Raw genomic sequence first — 20988 nt, 5'->3', positions numbered from 1 at the left:
TTATCCTATTTTGGGGATTATTCTTGAATCAAAATGTTTGGACACTGAAAGACTGTGCAACCACAAGACACAGTAACTGACTGGTCAGCGGTCGCCAGAAGGCAGACAATTTCTAAACTACACGCGCGCGCGCACGCGTGCGTGCGTGTGTCTGTCTGTCTGTCTGTCTGTCTGTGTGGCATGGGAGGGCAACGTGTAACACTGATGTAGACAGTTAAAGCATATCATGCGTAGGGCGCCATTAGGTGACTGCGGATGTTCACAGACTGGCAAGGTTTATTGAACATGTGTGCTGCTTCCCACAGACGTGATAGAAAATGTATGGTTGTTGCCACAAAGTGCTGCAAATATATTGGGGAAATGCAGACTGAAGCTTCGCTTGTATGGAACTTCCACGCATATGAATAAAAAAAAAACCACAAAAAAATCGAGTACAATACAAACAAAGGGCAAATATAAATCTTTGCTCATCTCACGTCCTTTTGTTTCTCATCCTCTTGGGTTCCTCTCTGCAAAGCATCTTAGCAAGGAACACGTCATGCACACATGCGCATACAGGCTGACGCATCGTTTGATACTCTTGTAGAGCTGAGGCATGCCCGTGGCGGATGAATTAGTTTTACCGCATTCGACAATGTTCGCTAAAAAACATCGAGAGCAACGATTGCACTGCTGGGTGGTTCCTTAAATAATGGGTGTGGAATTCGGGATGCAAGTGAGGCATCACGACCTGTACGTGTCATCACGCCACTGCTGCGCCGACTTGGACACTTTTGCAGCGGTGCTGCAAGCTGGAGGAGTGAGTCGGCGGCTGGTAGCACGCTGAATTGGCGCAATCGTCGACGCGCACGCATCTTTTTCGACACTTCTAATCCACGAACAATACGTATGGATTGATTTTGCGCTGCCGTGTTGTTGATTTTTTTTCTCGCCCCATTCGCCAGCGCAGCTGAGTGGAGTATATCCCGTCTTTCGTCCACAGCTCCGCGCTGGATGCACAATTTGTGTGCGCCTTTTGGTGCGGTGCCGTTCGACGCACGAAGAAGAGGAATGAAGGAGGTGAGACGCAGGCGAGAGATGTGAGGGGGGAATGCGGGTGTTTTCCAGTCGGCACCAGGGGAGAGGGGACAGCTCCCCGCGCAGCAGCGCGCCAGCGAGAGAAGAAGGCGACCATTTGTTCCTAATTTTTCCGCCAAGGTCAGTCATTTCGGCTGTAAAAAGGATGCGCTGGACATTAGTTCCTCTTGTTTTTCGCCCAATTGACCCGCAAAGACTGTGAGGAGGTTTCTGTTGGAAAGTGCGAGCTGACGAGCAGGTCAGATGCGTTTTACGGAGACTGCCGTATCCACCCGCGTCTCCCCTCTGCTTTTCTTTGGATTGTTTTTGACCCGATCAACAGCTCCTATGTCTTGAGACCGGGGGATGTCTTGTCCGCATTGAAAAATGCTGCTTTGGGTTGTCCTGCTGAACGCGGCTCTTTGTGTTGCCAGTGGGAACGTGACAAGGGACGTGTGTCAGGAGCAGATATGCTCGTGCACAGAGGTCGAGGGAGACGTGCATATCGGCTGCGAAAAAAGGAGCTTCACCACGCTGCAGCACCTCACCGGGCCCAGCTCGCATTTTTACCACTTGCTGCTGCACGGCAACTCGCTGTCCAGGCTCTTCCCCAACGAGTTCGCCAACTTTTACAACGCAGTCAGCTTGCATTTGGAGAACAACGGGCTGCACGACATAGTCCCGGGCGCCTTTTTGGGGCTGCAGCTGGTCAAAAGACTGCACATTAACAACAACAAGATCCGCTCCTTCCGGAAGAGTACCTTTTTGGGCCTGGATGACTTGGAATACCTGCAAGCTGATTTTAATCTATTAAGGGACATTGACCCAGCCGTGTTCAGGGACCTGAACAAACTTGAAGTGTTAATACTTAATGACAACCTCATCAGCGCGCTACCCATAAACGTGTTTCAACACGTGCCCATTACGCATCTTGACCTACGGGGGAACCGAATCAAAACGTTGCCTTATGAAGGGATCCTTGAGCAGATTCCGGGCATTGTGGAGGTTCTGCTCGAAGACAACCCCTGGGACTGTAACTGTGACCTGGTTTCCCTCAAAGAATGGCTGGAGAATATCCCGCCCAACGCGCTCATCGGGAGAGTGGTCTGCGAGGCTCCCACCAGGCTGCAAGGGAGCGACCTGAACGAGACGTCTGAAGAGGAACTGTGCCCTTCGCAGAGAGGCGGAGCAGACACCAGCCTGGTGGCCCCTCCCACGCAGGATGAGACCTCAAGCCCCGTGGCGCACGGCGGCGGCGGCCCACGTCCAACGCCTTACAAGCCCAGCGCAGATGCCAGCGGGCCCCCGACGCCTGGCGGTCACGGAGCCAAGAGCCGTTCCAAATCACGTGAGAACTGGCAGCTGAAGACCAAGCCCACACCGGGGCCGACAGGTGCGAGCGAGGCCAAGGAGCAGCTTCGCAACGCCACCTGCCCGCAGCCGTGCAACTGCAAGCTGGTGGGCTCCAGACAGGGGCTGGGGGTCAACTGCGAGGGCAAAAAGATCGAGAGCTTGTCCAACCTGAAGCCGAGGCCGCTGGCCGCCCACGAACTGAACATGCGAGACAACAACATCCACGCGGTGAAAAAGACTCAGCTGCTGGGCTACGCCAGCCTCAACCTGCTCGATCTCGGCGGGAACAACATCAAAGCGATCGACAACGGCACTTTCCAGAACCAGACTGAGCTGAGGTGGCTGTACATGGATAAGAATTATCTGGATACGCTCACGGCGGAAATGTTTGCCGGCCTCGTCAACCTGGAATACCTCAGTTTGGAATACAACGACATCCAGCTGATAGTGGCGGGCGCGTTCAGCCCCATGCCCAACCTGAGGGTTCTGTTTCTCAACAACAACTTGCTCAAGTCTTTGCCGCTGGATGCGTTCCTTGGGATTTCTTTATCCAAAATAAGCCTGCACAACAATTACTTCTCCTATCTGCCTGTCGCGGGCGTGTTGGACCAGCTCAACTCCATCATTCAGATTGATTTGCACGGGAATCCGTGGGATTGCTCCTGCAACATCGTGCCCTTCAAGCAGTGGACCGAGAAACTCGGAGCTGACGTCATCGTGAGCGATCTCAAGTGCGAGTCGCCGGAAGAGTTCTGGAAACGCGACTTCCGCTACGTGCGGAATGACCTCATGTGTCCCAGACTCTATGAGCGGATCCCCCCTCCCACCTCCCTGTCCAAAAACAGCACCTTCACGCTGGACTCGGGCACGCGCTCAAACTCTTATATTGAGCCCAACCGGGTCTCCATTTCCGTGCTCGTCCCCGGCTTGCTGCTGGTGTTTGTCACGTCCGCATTCACAGTTGTTGGCATGCTCGTCTTCATCCTGCGGAACCGCAAGCGGTCCAAGCGGCGGGACGGCAACTCGTCTGCCTCCGAGATCAACTCCCTGCAGACAGTGTGCGACTCATCGTATTGGCACAGTGGTCCCTACCACGCAGATGCGGGGGCTCAGCGAGGCTTTGACTGCACCACGCATCTCTCCACGACAAACGATGCGTAAAAAGAAGGCAGGCCAGATTGGATTGACAAAGGACGCACAGACTGGCGTGCATAGACAACCCAAACAACACATTTGTCCCCGTGTAAGAGGCGGACAGCCTCGGCTGTGTCTCGTTTTAGTCAACGTCAACCAGTTACTCTGCTGCACAGGGCCCCGGCAGTGTATATTCTGTACAGGACAATCCCTCAACCCCCCCCCCCCCCCCCCTGTGCTATTAGCCGCAATCGGACTACATATGTTTTTGTTTTCGTTTTTTTTTTCCGGCAGAGAGGGGTCATGCGATAAAAACGGGATGTGTGTGCGCGAGGGAACGGTGCACGAGCGCATGAATGTAAATGTAAATAGTCGGGCCGATGTATCATATGCATGAGATTTCTGCATGGTTTCAACACACACACACATGGCGCGCGACCGAGGAACCATGACCACCGGAGAGGAGGCGACCCCCCCCCCCCCCCCCCCCCCGTTCATTCTCCATCAATATGACGACTATATATAGAGATATTATGAGAGTTACATATATATGACGATAACAAAGTGCCATTTCTCTATTTTTGTGAAACTGCAGTTAGGATTTGTATTTGTTGTTTTAAACCTGTTTGGAGAGGCAAGAGGGTAAACAAGATTAGTATCAGAAAGGACATAATGCTGTCAGTGCATGTTCCTTTTTTCTGTTCCTTATGATTTGATTGTCGATGAATATTGAGGTTATTTATACCGTTGTCGATGGTGTGGGCGCAGGCCCCCAGCCCCAACCCAACCACACGCACGTCTGCGAGGTCATCCTATTTTCTGAATGTATACTGCGTTATTTTTGATGCCGTGCCAATTGTTGACTCCGTGGCGACATGCGGACGAGCATGACGTCACAAGGATGCTTCTGCCGCAAAGATGATGTAGCTCAAATAACAGTTCTGTGGTTTTGTGTGTCTATGAACATAGCCTGCTTTAGGTGAGAGGAAATTAAAAACAAAAACAACAAAAAACAAAAATCAAGTCATTTAAATGGGGGGTTTGTACCATCATATTTTTTCATAAAAAATAGCCAAGTTTTCAAATGAGCTAGAATGATTCGGTCTATTTGAGCATTGCAGGTGAATATAGCATAGATTGCTTTATCTTGTAAAAAAAATACGTATTCCTCCACACACACAAAAAAAAAGTATGATTATGATTCGCCTTTACTGTGGACTTATTTTGTTTGTAGCTATCTAACCTTGTACAAAATAATTGTGCTTGAAGTATTCTATACTGGGGGAGGATTCTTGCTTTTGTGGAATGCGTCCTGTCATCATATAGAGGAGGTGCTTTTAGGCCTGCACAAACATGGCAGCGACGGATGCAGGTTGCCTTTTACACCATGCAGGTCTGCTTTAACAGAGGGTATGAACATTAAATGCCACTTTAAAAACAAAAAAAAAAACAAAAAGAAATCAAGACAGAGACACACATTACGATGTGCCGTCTGTCACCAATGCGCAGGTGCCCTTTTCTGTGTTTTAGCGCAATGTAAACGCCTTGTAACTCGTGTTGACACCACCAATTCATTTTCTCTGAAGGTTCCCAAATAGTGACACCTCGCAATTAAATTAAGCTTGGATGAGATTGTCAAGGTATTCACGTTAAGTATAAAGAGCTGCAGTGAGGTGGCACGTCAGCCCAATCCAGAAGGCCAACGTCTCTCCCCCCGGGAAACAGTTGAGCGCTGTCCATGGTGCTGAATCACTTGTTTTGTTTGTTCCCTCGGCAGAAGAGATGTGTGAACATTTGCATTCATGCACCCATAACTATTATCATTCACACGTAAGAAATAATAGGAAAAAGAGACTTTTATGTAGAGGCCCAGGAAAAAGGAATAATGAATGATTTGCGAATGCAAATGTTGTGAATCATTTGCAATGGCTGTTCTGGAGGCCCCACACTTTTTTTTCACTGAGCTGTGGATTTGCTTTTACATTTCCACCCTGCTTTACCTCTGGTACTAAGGACTCAGTGAACCTGTGACTCATCAAGGCATCGCATCCTCTTCAACTCCCAGTTTTGCTCTTCTGTCCAACCCCAGGGGCTACCTGGGGGTCGCTGTCTACTGTGTGCTTCAGCCCACGTGATGGTTTCTCATTTTCAAACGCTTTGTTTCAAACTACATTTTTATGCTTTGCAATATTTGACCTGCTTCTATTTTGTTAAATAAAGTGTGGTTGAGTTTGAGTAAAACAATGTTGTGATTTTCGGAATTTTCATCGGGTTTCAGTTTTTTTTTTTTTTTAATCTTTGTTACACCTTTAGATTACATTTAAATGTTATTTGGTTTTCGAAAGAAAACATGGCACTTGTGATAAGTAAGAAACAAAACAATATTTCTTCAAAATCTATAATTCACAGGAATATTTAAAAAAAATCCCTTTCCCTTAGAGATAAGGTGACAAGCTCGGTCATCCAGGAGGGGCTCAGAGTAGAGCCGCTTCTCCTCCACATCGAGAGGAGCCAGATGAGGTGGCTCGGGCATCTAATTAGGATGCCTCCTGGACGCCTCCCTGGTGAGGTGTTCCGGTCATGTCCCACTGGCAGGAGACCCCGGGGATGACCCAGGACACACTGGAGAGACTATGTCACCCAGTTGGCCGGGGAACGCCTCGGGATCCGCCAGGAAGAGCTCGAAGAAGTGGCTGGGGAGAGGGAAGTCTGGTCTTCCCTCCTAAAGCTGCTGCCCCCGCGACCTGACCCCGGATAAGCGGTGGAAAATGGAAGGATGGATATTAAAAAAAAACAAGCCTCTGTTTTGCAATTATTATTCTGCATTGTAATGAATGGAACTATAGAATTTAATCAAAATTCACGCAGATTTTTTTTTTTTTAATTGTGTGACTGTGCCCAATCAAAAAGACCATCGAATAGAGCAATACATTTGGGATAAAGAGCAGAATGGGGTTGTCTGTTTTACATGCTGAGCGTACAACACTACAACTCTGTTATGGCCCAGCAGGCACTCCATAGTTGCAGGGATATGCTCCCCGAACGCCTCTGTGGATGAGACCAGATGCAGCACTTCCTGTGGGGGAAACCCCATCCTGCCACCTCGACATTTCTGTTGGTCTCAGTGGCTTTTGCAGTTTAAGTTGGGGCCACTTCCCCATAATAATTCAATTGCTGTTTTCCATTTAGTGTCGGGGCCTACTTTTTGCAAACACATTAAGTACTCTAATCGAAGAAAATTTTATACGAAGAAAGGCCAAGTCAGTTTGGTCCAAGTATAAACCGAGTAAAACTTACACTTGGAAGAGAGTAGATTGTACTCAAAGTAGTGGATGAGTTGTACTCCAAACGATTACAATCTACTTTTATTCAATGAGAACCGAAGTTACTCAGCTGCATTTTACACAATGAGCATAGGGGGCTCTGATTGAAGAAGTTTTAATCTATTCTGAAGATTTACTCCCACTCTAGTGGCCACTCTGTAGTGTAATCTAAAATGTTTAAATACAGATCAATTAGAGGAAAAAAAAAATCTGTGACTCTGTAAAAATGTCTCCCAATTGTTACTCATTTGAGGCAAATCCTGAAACTGAGCAAGGAATTGCATGGCAATATTAGATCCGGGTGCTGCTCTACATTTAATACCACAGCACATCAAGTCTGTGTTCTATAAAAAGGAATATTTATGAACCACCCCCTGTTCTTTCGTGCAGGCTGCTCACGCACAAAGCAATTGTTTAACACAAACGAGTGGCACCATTGTGCTTGTTAAAACACAAACATGCCTGAAAAGTGACATTTAATTACAACACTAATTGTGGCAACACAAAATGTAGCCTGGAGCCGTACTAAAAGCACAGCTTCACGAGAACCCCTGTAAGTCAGTTTCAGCATGTCTAATCCGTATTATGTTATTTATTTGGCTGCTGTCGCAACTTACCCTGAGCTGGTGTAGAGCCGTGCTTTCTATGCAATGCCACAGGTTCAAGTTGAATGCATTTAGTGCCCTTGCGTCAAATAAACTTCACGTGGGACAAGAGATCAATATCTCCTGGAGTCATTCATAAACCTCAAAACATATCCGCATGTGGACCGTTGAGACCACAGAGATAATACCGCAGTAATTAAAGAGATTCATAATTGACCCTGAATTCTGGTGTCAGCCCAGAGCACAACAGCCAAGTGGTGACCCACCAAGAGTGGCCTTTAATCAAGATGAGTGAGTGGTGTTTCCGCCAGTCCTAAGTAATACCCTTCCTTCAGCCCCCACCTATTGATTATCTCATTGATTAGATTCAGTAGCCTCAAACGTGCCCATTCCTCATGACGCTTCAGGCGTTCTGCGGCTTGTACTGATCCGATTACTTTCCTCACATGGGAGCCGCGACCACAACTGGAGAATGAAGCCTCTTTGGCAGAGGGTTAGGAAGCTACATTCCATTTCCTAACACAATCTACTCATTATATTTTAGGAACGAGGCCTTCGGCATTTATTTGAACCAACATTTTAGAAACGCTTCTCAAGAGAATGAAGTTCCGCATTGAATAAAAGCTTCCTGATACTGTGGAACATGCTCTTTTGTACTTGCGTACTCCTGTGAGTCAAAATTCACAAACCAACACTAAATTCTGTCAGGAAGCAAGCACAGACTATTTTCCATCTATCCTTTTTCAAATCCGCTTCATCCTCACGAGGGTCGCGGATGTGCCGGAGGCCATCCCAGCCGTCTTTGGGCAGTAGGCGGGGTGCACCCTGAACTGGTTGACAGCCAGTCGTATTGCACATCTAGTCCACCAACCATTTGTGGTCACACTCACACCTTAAGGACAATTTCGAGTGTTCCATCAAGCTGCACATGTTTTTGTAATGTGGAAGGAAATCGGAGTACCCGGAGAAAACCTACACAGGCACGGGGAGAACATGTAAACCCCACATAGGAAAGTCGGGGCCGGAATCGAACCTTGCACCTCTGCACTGTGAGGCGGACGTGCTAACCAGTAGACCAGTGTGCCGCCACAGCCTGTTTGAATTTGGAACAGCTCATTTGGACTAAGTCCAAGGAAACCCGGCGTTGTTGCTTTTAAATGATACGGTCAATGCCTTGTTGGATTAAAAACACTCACAAAGTCAAACACATGCAAACACTGGGCTATTTTTCAAGGTGGTTAGCGGCATACGTAACTACCACGCAGTAACTTGTTCATTTCACTTTTGTTCTTTCCTCTCAGAAACTCCAATAATTATCAATGCTGTGCAATATTCAGTGAATTTGTTGTTTTCAGCAGAAATTAGAAATATAATACTGATATTTTAATCTCTTCCATATTCAGAACAGTGCAAAGCTGTGTCAGGTAATTCAGTCCATTTTGAGGAAATGGAAATATCGACAGAATCCACCGACTGTCAAACGTACACATGAGCCTCTGGATGGTGCAATGCACTCGGATGGCGCCTATTTATCTCAAAGCGCTGTACAAGGAGGCTGCCGTGTTAACACAAGGGAGAGAAACTTGCATAAACTGACGCGCTCTGCCCAAGGCACCGGGTCAGAGGACAGATGGAGAAAAAATGACTCACTCGAAGAAAAAAAAAACATTTCACATGCATTTGGGGATGTGGCAGGAGGGATTTGTTTTGCCCTGACCATTCTTGTGTTTTTTACTGACAGCGTAGCTCAGCTCATTGTACTGACAGGATAAGGTCTGTAGATTTGGAATTACGTACACTACACTGCAGCACTTCCATTCTGATGTTTCAGTAACCATAACTTTGGTCACATTTGTACTTCAGATTCCAAATCTTATAACGCTGCTGGTGCCCTGAGATACGAGTGGCTTGACCGATACAAACTAAATTTGAAATAGGAGTGCACTTCTCACCACGACACACTTCACAATAGCCACCTGCCATCAATTCTGATGGATTTTCTTGCAGTGGAAGGACAAGAGCACTTGGTGGAATGCAGCAGTCTGCATAGGTCTACGAAAATTTCAAGACTTAGTCTGAGGTGTCCCTGTGCAAACTTCGCGCCGACTCGAAAACAGAGCACTCGGAGTCCGTATGCATGTACACTACAACGCCTTGCATCTTTGTTAGAGTTGCAGTTGCTTTCAAATAAAAGTTCTTTTTAAATTGCCTGAAGGTTTCTTTTCCTTTCCTACACTCTAGCATATTTTTCTCTTCTATCTTTTCTCCTTTAGTTTACAGTGAATTGTTGAGCTGTTGTTGAGCACCTTGAGCTGTTGTTGCAGCAAGGATAATAGTATGTAGGGACAGCGGTCGGTTGAAGTCAAGATTGATGACAAACAGGGCAATTGTACCTGTGCTTTAACACTTTTTGGTACTTGAATTCATGAGCGATGTCTTTCCATGTTCCTATTGAGAAGATATGATAGAAATGTCGTAACTCTCACGCAAACCAAAAACACTCAGTTTCCAAAAAAGAAAGGGTCGCAACTTTGCGACTTGTTTGGGGTTTTTTTTCTGACTTTTCCCTTTTTTTCCTCATCTTCAACTCACTCCTTATCACAACTCTTCATCAGCCTGACCGTGACCCACCTTCAACCTTAGTAAGTGTACACTTGCAAAATACTAGGCTCCAACTTGGTGCATATTTACATTTGAAAGGATAATCTGGGCTTTGTACGCTTCACACATTGCCCTCATTATTCACCAGCGACACATCCATTTCTCATTCATCTCCATTACTCATTACCTTTTCCATTTTTCTCTGAGTTACTTTAATGTGCCTTCTTTTAGTTAAGTTTACGGTACTATACGATCTTCTGTTTAATCTGTCTTGTTTCCAGTGGAATCTAAAAAAAAACAGTTTTCTACACACAAGTCCAGCGTGAGTTTTCTGTGTGTTTGTGTGTACTCGAATCAAGACATTAACTGCTAATTTGGAAAGACAAACTCCAAATCATTATGAGTGTGGCTCCCTCATATCCATATAATGTGATTTTCAGTGTTGCCTTTTGGATCAGAACATAAAATAAAAGGCCTGCGCACAAGCAGTGTATCTTTGTGTCTGTGCTACGGGACTCACTGAGGTAGCGAGACTGCACCACTAATGCTCAATATCCATACATCCATTTTCTAATCCGTTTGTCCCCACGAAGGTCGTGGGCATGCTGGAGCCTCTCGCAGCTGTCTTGGGGCAGTAGGCAGGGTACACCTCGAACCGGTTGCCAGCCAATCGCAGTGATGCTCAACATGTCCCAGCACATACAAGTCACATGTAGAGCAATTTCAGTCAACGATGTGATTATCATAAATGCTGGGGGAGATTTCTGCAGTGCACTGGGAACAAGCGGCAGTGAATGCTGGCAGTTGAAGACCTATCAGACCCAAAGTAAGAGGCAGAGCCAGCTGCTACAGGGCCTGCTGTCACAGTAGGGCACTCTGAGACATCGCTTTTCACAAGATGTTGTTGTCAGAATAGCCAAATGTTTCAGGTGACAGCAGCCGCATGTGGCTGGCTTGCTGCAGAATGGGCCAAGTGCTTGCTTCCTATGTTGCAGGGGAGGCGCTGACTGCAACACGAAGGTTGCTGGCCTCCTTGGACGGCAGGTTTGAGGCAGTGCCGAAAGCTGTGCTTCGCTGCGTGGTATACACGTCAGAACATTACCAATGTCGGTTCTGGTCTGCCAACCTGGTACCCATGGATCGCCCCTTCACCTTTACACAGCAGCTGAGGGATGCGGCGATGAGATGATTACAGCCGGGGAAACCCACTGGCGAGGGGCAGATGCTGGACCAAGCAGTACTGCAGCAGTTCATTTCGGGCCTCTGCAGTTTGTGTCGTGTCATTTCCTTGCAGAAGACTCCCTTGCAGAGCCTCCGCGTTTGAGGGTTGGTGGCCACTTCCTGACTGAACTTCAGAGCCTAGCCAAAGACTAACAGTCAGATCTACCCCCAAGCTTGCTGATGATCAGCTCATCAGCAAGCTCAATAGGAGCTTGATAATGATCCTGATCATTATCAGGTGTGTTGCAGCAGAGAGACATGGAAAGCATGCAGGACACCGGCCCTCGAGGACCAGACTTTGACACCTGTGCTTTACAGTTTAAAAGCCTATTTGCAACATGCATTTGATACAAATACTATTGCATGGGGTTGGCATGCTCTTCGACTGGTTGCATGTGCAGAGGTGCAGGGTTCGATGTTTGCATGTTCACCCAATTCCTCCTACATTCCAAAAACATCGTGTACATGGCAGGTTAATGAAACACTCAAAGTTAAAGATAATTGAAGAGTTGTTTAACTGTGTGTACCCAGCGATTGGCTCGCAACCAGTCCAGGTTGTTCCCCGGCTACTGCCGGCAGACAGCTGGGATAGACCCCAGCATGCCCCGCGTCCCTTGTGACAATAAGAGGATCAAAAAAATGGATGGATAATATTCTAAGGCCTTTATGTAGAGAATTCGTATTTAGTCAAATTAAGTAATTGTTTTATTTTACGAATATTAAAAGCGTATTCAGATAAAACAAATCATTAAAATTGTAAACAAATTTGCACAATAAGAATTCAAATGATTATTCACTAGACAATGGTGGAAGTGTTTAATAGTCTGGAGAGACAATGTGTGCGGGGGCATTCATGAACCATAGCTGCATGAGATATGTATGCAGTGTTCACTGGTGACTTGAAGTGGAACTACTGCAGACAGGGAGGTGTTCCTTCGCTAGACTCCATGGAAGATTTTCCACTTGAGCAGTATTTGACCATACTCTCAGCCAGGGGTAGGCAATTCATTTCGGAAAGGGCCCACATGGTAAACTGGAAGGATCACCATGGGCCAAGTCAGCATTGAACCTCAATTTCGTCAATATGAATTTTATCGTTCCACCTGAAAAAAAACAGAAAAACAAATTAAAAAAATAGAAAGACGTACCTGGCATTGCATGTCTGCATTCTTAAAAGATGAAAATATATGTCATTGGCAGTCACAATGTGATTTTAGACAAATCACATTGTCTTGTTAGATTAAATTAGGTTTGCCTATGACGTTATCAGGTCAAATCTTCTCGGCCCTCTTCCCTCCACTATGCAGGAAATAAGAACGTGACTTGCATTAGGACCACTGTTGTCATTTTTGCTTATCTCTTTTTAAAATAGTTGCTCGAGAAGTCAGAAAACAGTCATCAAAAACGTATTGCAGCTCTTGCTCATGTGCGCACACAAAAACACAACTTTCAGAACAGTATTTCTTTGTCTTTATGGTCACTGTGAGGACCGGTCAGAGAAAGTCGCCGAGCTGGATGTGCTCCTGGGTCCATATTTTGCCCAGGGCACCTATAAGTTTTATTTTTGACCTACTTACGTACAAAGAATTCATAGTCATTTGCACATCGACACCCACAGCAAAATTTTGGGTGGACAAATGGGGTTTAACAAAATAGTAAACAGGATATTGGCTCTGGTGTACGCTGCTGGTGTGCGTCCTGCTCCAAAAGCCAGTTGGTGAACCAACTAGCCAGTCGGGTACAAGTCGGGCAGTGCGGCTGCATGAAGACAGGTGCAACATCCGTGAGCTGCAAAAGAAAAAGGTTTAAAGGTAGGTTAAGGTAAGTCCCCGGGTCTACGGTTACATTTTGTGTGGGGCTAAGTAGAGGAGCAATTTTGGTCTGGACAGAATGTGCTGCTGTGACCAGGCAGTTGCAGATATTGCCAATGTTTGAGACCGATTGTCTTCTGCCCCTTGTTGCGGTTTTCGGTTTTGCCGTTTGGGACAAGAAGGTAAAATAAATGCACTGCAATGTAGTTGGTCTTTTTTTATCTTTACTGGGAAACTCACCGAGTTCGTGAGAGAGCTGCAGATAAACTCATCAAGTGATTGATAGATTGATAGATAGACTGTATCCGATAACATCGGGTAGTGTATTATTTGTGCATTTCTTTCTTCGTGATTGTATTCAAAAAAATACTGTCGATCTTACCTTTGCTTCAAAAACCACTACTGTAAGAAAAAAACTCTTGAGGGTCAGGTCACAACAATACAACCTCAGATGGACAGCAGGTTAGATTCCGCTCACAAAGAAGCTTCGTCTGTTGTTGGATTTTCTCCCCTAGGGGAAAAACTGAATGAGAGACAGAGCAAAGAGAGCTAGCGAGCCAATCTATAAACTGTCACGATTTCTCCCTTGATGGCTGCTTGATGGATGACTACATCCCCTTGTGGTACCACAACACCATTTGTGAGGGGAGCCGCGAACTTTGTACGTGCCTATTAGAGGTCTAATTACAGTTCATTCTTTTTTTTTTCAATTCATTTGTTTATCCAAACTGACTGCCAAAAATGTGACCTCGTAAAGCTATGCACCACAGCAGATTCAATTGGTTCAAATGCAAAGTGCTTCACTTAAGCTATCTCCGATATATCTGCTTGATAAAATCTTGGTAGAAAAGCATCATCTACATGCCAAAAACGTGATCTTTTTCAAGCCAAGAAGTCCGTGACATCCTCTTCTGTTGATGCAATATCTTTTGAATTGGAAAAGGAAAAATTGTGCATCATGAAAGCTGTCTTCACAGTTGACATGAAGAAGATGGAGGGGAAAGGAGGTTGATTCTGTGGGGCTTCATCTCTCTGTCTCTCTCGCACTCTCTCTCTTGCTCATCCTCTCTCTCTCTCTCTCTCTCTCTCTCTCTCTCTCTCTCTCTCTTTCTGCCCTCGTCTCCTTGCTTTTCATGCCTACCTCCCCGTTTCTCACTCTCTCCCAGGGGCTTAATTCATGGTTTTTGACAGAGATGTACGAATGACAACCCACGCGCTCATCTGCTTTGTTAGTGAGCTAAAAGCATCCCAGACCTCATATAGAGGGTGTGCACACATGCAGCTGCTAAGCATACAATTTAAGCGAGAGTGCGATATTTAAAAAAAAAAAGTGCAGAGGCAGTCCTGTTGCATTAGCAATTGAGCCTAAATCCAGGGGCGCTCTTCAGAAAGTCAAATCTCCAAACCTCTTGGTCACCTTTCCTGCTGTTATTAATTAATAACAGCAGCAGAATTTTACTGCTAGCAGTACACTCAGTCACCATTAGGAGCACTACGTGTCACGTTTGCGAGGTGGTGGTGGACCCCAAAAAGTAGGCAAGAGGGAGGAGCAGGGTGTACTTGAATAAGTGTATTGATAAAACACAGAAAACCAAATCCAAAACATAGTCCTAATAACGAAACAAATCCAAAGTAGTAGTGATGGGTCTAGCGACACCGATGCGTTGACGCATGCGTCGGGCTCACAGAGCAATCCACGTGTCGGTGCATGTGCTGCTTCATTACATCACATGATTGACATGTGAACTGCATTGGCGCAGTCTAGACTGCATCGGCTGTGTCGACACAGTCCAGGCTGTCCACTCAGTTCAGGGTGTTTCGACTCAGTGCAGGGGGCGTTGACGCAGCAAAAGCCGGCCACACAGTGTTTATAAGGAAGTGCGTCTGGCGACACGATGCCGACTGCCGAAACAAGCCAGACCTCACCCTCGCTCGAATAAAAATATTGTATATGTTTGAGCAATACGGAAAACACACTGATTATCAGAAAAAAACGTGTCCGTCTGACTTCGAGCGTCGTGTCGGCTGTCATATAATAGGCTAATATTATATGAGAAGTGCTTTATGAACGTTTGTACTGTACGTCATACTCCAGTTGATTGAGAGGTCCCGCCTATAAGGGGGAGTTCCAGAACGTGACTGCGAGTGAGCACACCGCATGTTTGATGACTGCCACGTTGTTATTAAAAGTCACATAAAACGTAAACCATGTCTGCTGACCATCATTACATCGGCTAGGCTAGCTTAGCTGTTGTTGTAGTTCAAAGCTTAATATGCGGCGTGGGTTGCGTCGGCGCCGCGAGTACGTGCTCGCGCTCACGCGCGCACAGCAGAGAGCAGCAGACTATCGACTGCTGAGACGCGCTTCACTCGAGTGACGTTACTCCAGTACGTGCATATTATGGAGCAGCTTCCAGACAAACACACATTGTCTGCAGTGTGGAGCCATTTTGATCTCCTTTTGGAGAATAAGGTATTGATTAAAATCTCCTTGTCTCACCAAGTGCCTCTCGGATTTTTGACATGTCTTATTCCATTGTGTGTGTGTTCTCCACAACAGGGAAAATAGCATGCATTAAGCGCAACAGACTGAAATTTAAAACACTGGAGCATCTTATTTTTCTAAATCAAAATTTGTGAAGACAAAGCCCACAAGCATCCTCATTCACATGATTTTCACATTATTGAACACATTGAATGATACAATATAAATGCATGGATGTGAATGATATCGTCAAGGGTCAAGGCCATCTTTATTGTCAAATATGCTTTATGTATGACATGCAGCATAGATGAAATTTCTTCCTCTCAATCCTCAGTGCATATATGCATGCAAACATGCTGTGCATTAAACACACACAGCTAAGAAAGGATAGCAGCTACACTGTATAAAAAAGACATGTAATCTAAACAGTGTAGACAATATAAACAATATAAACAGCATAAACAACAACATAAACAATGGCACTTGTGGCTATTGTGGGTAGAGTGAGGTAGTGCATTGTATACACTTCATCATCAAATCAGTCTGTTCAGTCTGTCAAGTGGGTTGGCTGCAGGGATTTTGAAGGTCCAGCAGGTGGCAGTGGTCAGCGACACAGTATCAGCACAATATCAACACAGTGTGTCATTGTGTCGACACGCCTCATGACGCCTACTTTGAAAGTAGCAAACAAAACCCATGACTTACGCAAAACACTATCAATAACAGAAAACCTGACCAAAAACATGACAAACGTGGATGGCATGACAGTAGCCAACAGCAACAAACAATGACCCGACAATGAGTAGTCGCTGGGAGTCCTTTTATAGCCAGTAATTACCTAACGACCAACAGGTCTGCAGCTGCAGGGAAAAGCCCCACAGTGCCACCTGTTGGTCACCAACCGAAACATGACACTACTTTGTATTTCTTTTCTTTCGTCATTACATTTAAAAAGGCTTCAACAGATGATAAAACCTCTTTAATCAGTCATTAATTAGAAGGCTGCTACAGTTAAAATGTTTTGACTTTGTTTTTGAAGCTTAGAGGTTAATTTTTATTGAAGCACAGTGCAGAATGCAGCTTTATGGTGTGAACGTCTCTGAATCAACATGGGAATATGTCAGAAGAAAACTAGCTACAATGGAAAGAGTAGCAAGAATGAAAATATAATACTTTGTAGGATAAAATAAACTGAACCGATATAAAGAAACTAAAAATGAATGATCCTGGACTGAGATAAATGTAACTTTTTAAAAAGATGGACATGTGGCTCTTTGACTAATTTAACCCCTTTTAAAGCCAATTATAAGCACCAATTTGGTTTTGGTGGCTAGACCAACGCACACTTCTTTCCCAAGCTCTCACTAAAATGTACATAAAATAAGAAAATGGGAATGAAAAGGGGACTTGCCAAGTCAGTCATGCATACATGACCAAGATGGTTTTAATTTCATGTCCCACCAGTCACACATCCCACTGCCAGATGTATTTTTATACAAGATGGGAGGTGCGTTTTGAGCCTCATTCACGAATGAGCAATCGGGAGAAGTAGAACATGGTGTCAAACATGAGCGATGAGCACCAATAACTCAGGAAAAAAAATTGAGACAAGCAGTTGAATCAACATCAGCGGGTTTTCAGAGATGCAATTGTTGCCCCTGAACTTCACAACCTTTTTCAAAAGCCCAATTTTGAATCCAAAAATGGAACCAGAAAACAAAACAAAAACATTTTTAAACAAGGTTCCAGACAGCATGATGGCAGGTCGCAAAATCTGACAGTGTAATGAGTACTTGTGCGCTGTCCTCTATGCTCACAATTCTTTCGGGACTCTCAGTACCAACACCCACATGTAATTCTTTCCTGTATTTTAACACTCCCTGCTCCACATTCACATCCTCCTGATAACCGTTTCACATCTTTTATGCATTCTACATGTCCCCATTCTAGCTTTTTTATTTTCACGTAAACCACCAAATCAAAGGTTACCGCCCAATGTTGACGACCGCTTGATTCCCGTATGGTTCTTGTGACAAAGACACAAGTGCTCAAACTTCCAAGCCTGACCCCTGCCCCCACGCGCACACACTTTTTTAAAAATCAGCATATTTCAGAATTACAATAACAATTTGTTATTGTATGTAACTTGTCTTCCGCTGATATGACTCGGAAGATGAATGAGGTAAAACTTAGAAGGCTTCAGGGAGAATTACATTTCAAAAGTAGCTAGCTCGTCTTATTGGTCCATTATAGTAGTGACAGTCCAACGTTCCTCCTCTATTAAAACACGTCCTTTAACTCTGCACACAGTTCAAGTCAGAGAGTAGCCAGTCTATTGTTGCTATAGTTCTTGCCACATTTTATGAAGCACATGTACTGTTTTTCCTTTACAGTTTCAACAGTTCAAGGACATAGACACACACATTTGCGTACATTCCCTACCATTTTTAACAAAAGCCTCTATGGACCAATTAGACTGCCTGGCCTGGACAATGCTTCAAGGGCATTTACAAGTCTGCACACACACACACACACACACACACACACACACACACACACACACACACACACACACACACACACACACATTCGCTCAACTCAACTCAACTCAACTGTATTTATAGAGCACTTTAAAACAACCACTGCTATATACCAAGTGCTTTACATGGAGCAAATATCATATATATAACAATAAACACTGAAACAATAAATTAATAACAAAGACAGTAGAAAGCACAAAAACAGTCAACCAAAAAATGAAGTCTGAGTCATGCTGTGTCAAAAGCCAAAGAATAGAAATTTGTTTTGAGATGAATTTTAAAGATGAGCAGCGAGGGGGCTTGCCGAACATTTAGTGGGACACCATTCCAAAGAGAGAGACCAGCTACTAAAAAGGCTCGATCCCCTCTGAGCCTCTGCTTTGTTCTTGGCACCTCGGATAACGTCTGGTCCGTTGACCTGAGGCACCGGGCAGGTGTATAGGGGCGGAGGAGCTCAGAGAGGTAAGGTGGAGCGCACACACAAACACACACACACACACACACACACACACACACACACACACACACACACACACACACACACACACACACTCACACAAGTTGTTCTTGAAACATATAAACCTTTTTAAAAATCCTTAGAAATTACTTCATATTTGCTCAGGTTGTCTTGTTTTGAGATAAAATAATCTGTCATCATCATCATCACCATAATGCCCGCTAAAGTATCAATATTCAGTACCATGTGGTGAACATTTGACGATCACTTTTACGAAACAAGAAAAAAAAGACTTACACAATATGAGAGAGAGACTTTAGACCACCCACCTCCTCCTGGTGTTGAAAATGAATGGATGGCTTAAGTCTTGAATACATTAAAGAAATGCTATTGTGATACAAACTTGGTGAAGCAGCATTTAGTTGTTTTGCACACAAATGAAGTAAGCAGCCAACAGAAGTGAAGTCAGCCCAGAGTGTAAATGCTTTTAAATCATGTACAAAAAAATATGTTTTTCCCTGTACCTATGATTAGGGACTTTCACAGCATCATGTTTTCCAAAATGTTGGTTTTTGCATTGTTTGTTGTTTTACTCATTTCAGTAAGCAACTTTTTATTTCTTTACGTTGCTTTTAAATGCTTTTAATTATTTTGTTTGTAAATGCTTTTAAATGATGTACCTTTAATTATTTGAAGCAAACTGAATTGGCTTTGGCCGCCTGGCCTTGCCGATTTAACCAACATTCTACAGTGTCCATATAATTTTCTACATTTTTAAAGTGTGCTGGCATTGAGCACAAATCGTTATTGTCCAACATAAGAACTACCGTCTCATTACCAGGGAAAATTCCCGTCTTCCCACCACCATGGAAAGAAATAATAATGTTCCTAACAAGGGGACCACAGTTTTAGAAATGATGACCATTTGTTGTTTTGATTAAATAGTTGCTAGAACGTTTTGTAAAAGTCACTAAATACAGTGACAATACTGTATCTCTAAGTTGGCAACACCAAAAGCAAGTCACTGCTTTTGTTCACTTGTGCTGCTGATATCCATGGATAACAAAAATAAAAACAGTGAATAATTTGTTTATTTTGACTTCATAAAGCCTGCAAAGGCTGTTTAAAAACTGTGGACACACTGGGTGTGGCCTGCGGGTGTGCCTTAAGTCTTTAAGTTTAGCTTTGAGGTCGGGGGTCAGGAAAAAACCAGCAGCAAACAAAAACCTCTGGTACTCCTTCGAGAACCAGAAAAAAATTGTTCCGTGCACCACTGTTCAGAACATTATTATGTTCTGTCACCTGTTTATTGTGTGTACAATTTCAGCGCTGACAACTAGAAGGTGGCACACTACTTAGTTTAACAAAATGCGAACAATAGAAGGACTCGTTAGCACGTCCTCCTCACAGTGCAGAGGTGCAGGGTTCGATTCTGGCTCCAGTCTTCCTGTATGGAGTTTGCATGTTCTCCCGGTGCCTGTGTGGGGTTTCTACAGGTACTCCGGTTTGCTCCCACATTCCAAAAACATTTAAACTGTCCCTTGGTGTGATTGTGAGCGTGAATGGTGATTTGTCTCTGCGTGCGCAATTGCCGTTTGTGGATGTTGGAACAGTGAGCTCCAAGTTGTTTCATGGTCAACCGTGACTGTGGGTTTCGAAGTAAGCATTCAGCCCCCATTCCCTGCATGTAACCCCTTTTGACTAGGGCTGCTTGAGTAGTTGCATTCCAACAGAGCCATGTTATTGCATCTCGTCCATTTCCGCTTTGTTCCAGTAGCCCCTTTTTCATCAAGGTGCTCTGGTTCCCCAGACCTTGTTTGGCCGGGCGACGCCTGAGCCGACATGTCATTCGATTTATTGTCTCTCACCATTGTATGAGGTAGGCATTAGCGTGAAGGGTCTTGCCCAAGGACCCACACTGGATGATGTTAGATGCTCATATTGCCCTAAGCGGGAATAGAACCTTCCTCCCGTAACCCGCTTATATATCCTCATCTCACCCCTCGGGTGGTGTCCGTCCCTCATTCAGCTCGGGTCCTCTACCAGAGGCCAGGAAGCTTAAGGGTTCTGCGCAGTATCCTTGCTGTTCCCAGCACTGCACATTTCTGGACTGAGATGTCCGATGTTCCCGGGATCTGTTGCAACCACTCATCTAGTTTGGGGGTCACTGCCCCGAGTGTTCCGACCACCACAGGCACGACTGTCACTTTTACCTTGCAGGCTCTCTCCAGCTCCTCTTTGAGCCCTTGGTATTTCTCGAGTTTCTCATGTTCCTTCTTTCTGATGTTTCCATCACTTGGTACCCCTACACCCACTACAACGGCTTTCCTCTGCCCTTTATCTATGATCACGATATATATATGATATATATATACGGTATATATATACTGTATATGTATATA

At 44.9% G+C, this 20988-nt stretch overlaps 1 protein-coding gene and 1 long non-coding RNA gene across 2 annotated transcripts; one reads left to right on the top strand and one right to left on the bottom strand.

Annotated features, from left to right (window-relative positions):
- Positions 1 to 554: 554 nt before the first annotated feature.
- Positions 555 to 5787, top strand: slitrk1 (SLIT and NTRK like family member 1). The gene has a single exon (XM_086126279.1). It carries the CDS (start codon positions 1444 to 1446, stop codon positions 3568 to 3570), a length of 2127 nt encoding a protein of 708 aa, XP_085982405.1. The 5' UTR covers positions 555 to 1443; the 3' UTR covers positions 3571 to 5787.
- A 6308-nt stretch (positions 5788 to 12095) lies between these two features.
- Positions 12096 to 13966, bottom strand: LOC147211357 (uncharacterized). The gene is made up of 2 exons (XR_015100514.1): positions 13487 to 13966; positions 12096 to 13081 (listed from the first exon to the last, which is right to left on the bottom strand). It is a non-coding gene; the product is annotated as an uncharacterized LOC147211357 (long non-coding RNA).
- Between the last annotated feature and the right edge of the window lie 7022 nt (positions 13967 to 20988).

This window comes from Hippocampus guttulatus, chromosome 1, assembly GCF_054856545.1.
Source record: "Hippocampus guttulatus isolate MCC_2025c chromosome 1, RoL_Hgut_1.0, whole genome shotgun sequence".
NCBI classification, from domain to species: Eukaryota; Metazoa; Chordata; class Actinopteri; order Syngnathiformes; family Syngnathidae; genus Hippocampus; species Hippocampus guttulatus.
This window is presented reverse-complemented; position numbering and strand designations above follow the sequence as displayed.

What these genes read in the sequence shown, in the direction of transcription:
- slitrk1 (XM_086126279.1), top strand. Translation starts at nt 1,444, where the DNA reads ATGCTGCTTTGGGTTGTCCTGCTGAACGCGGCTCTTTGTGTTGCCAGT.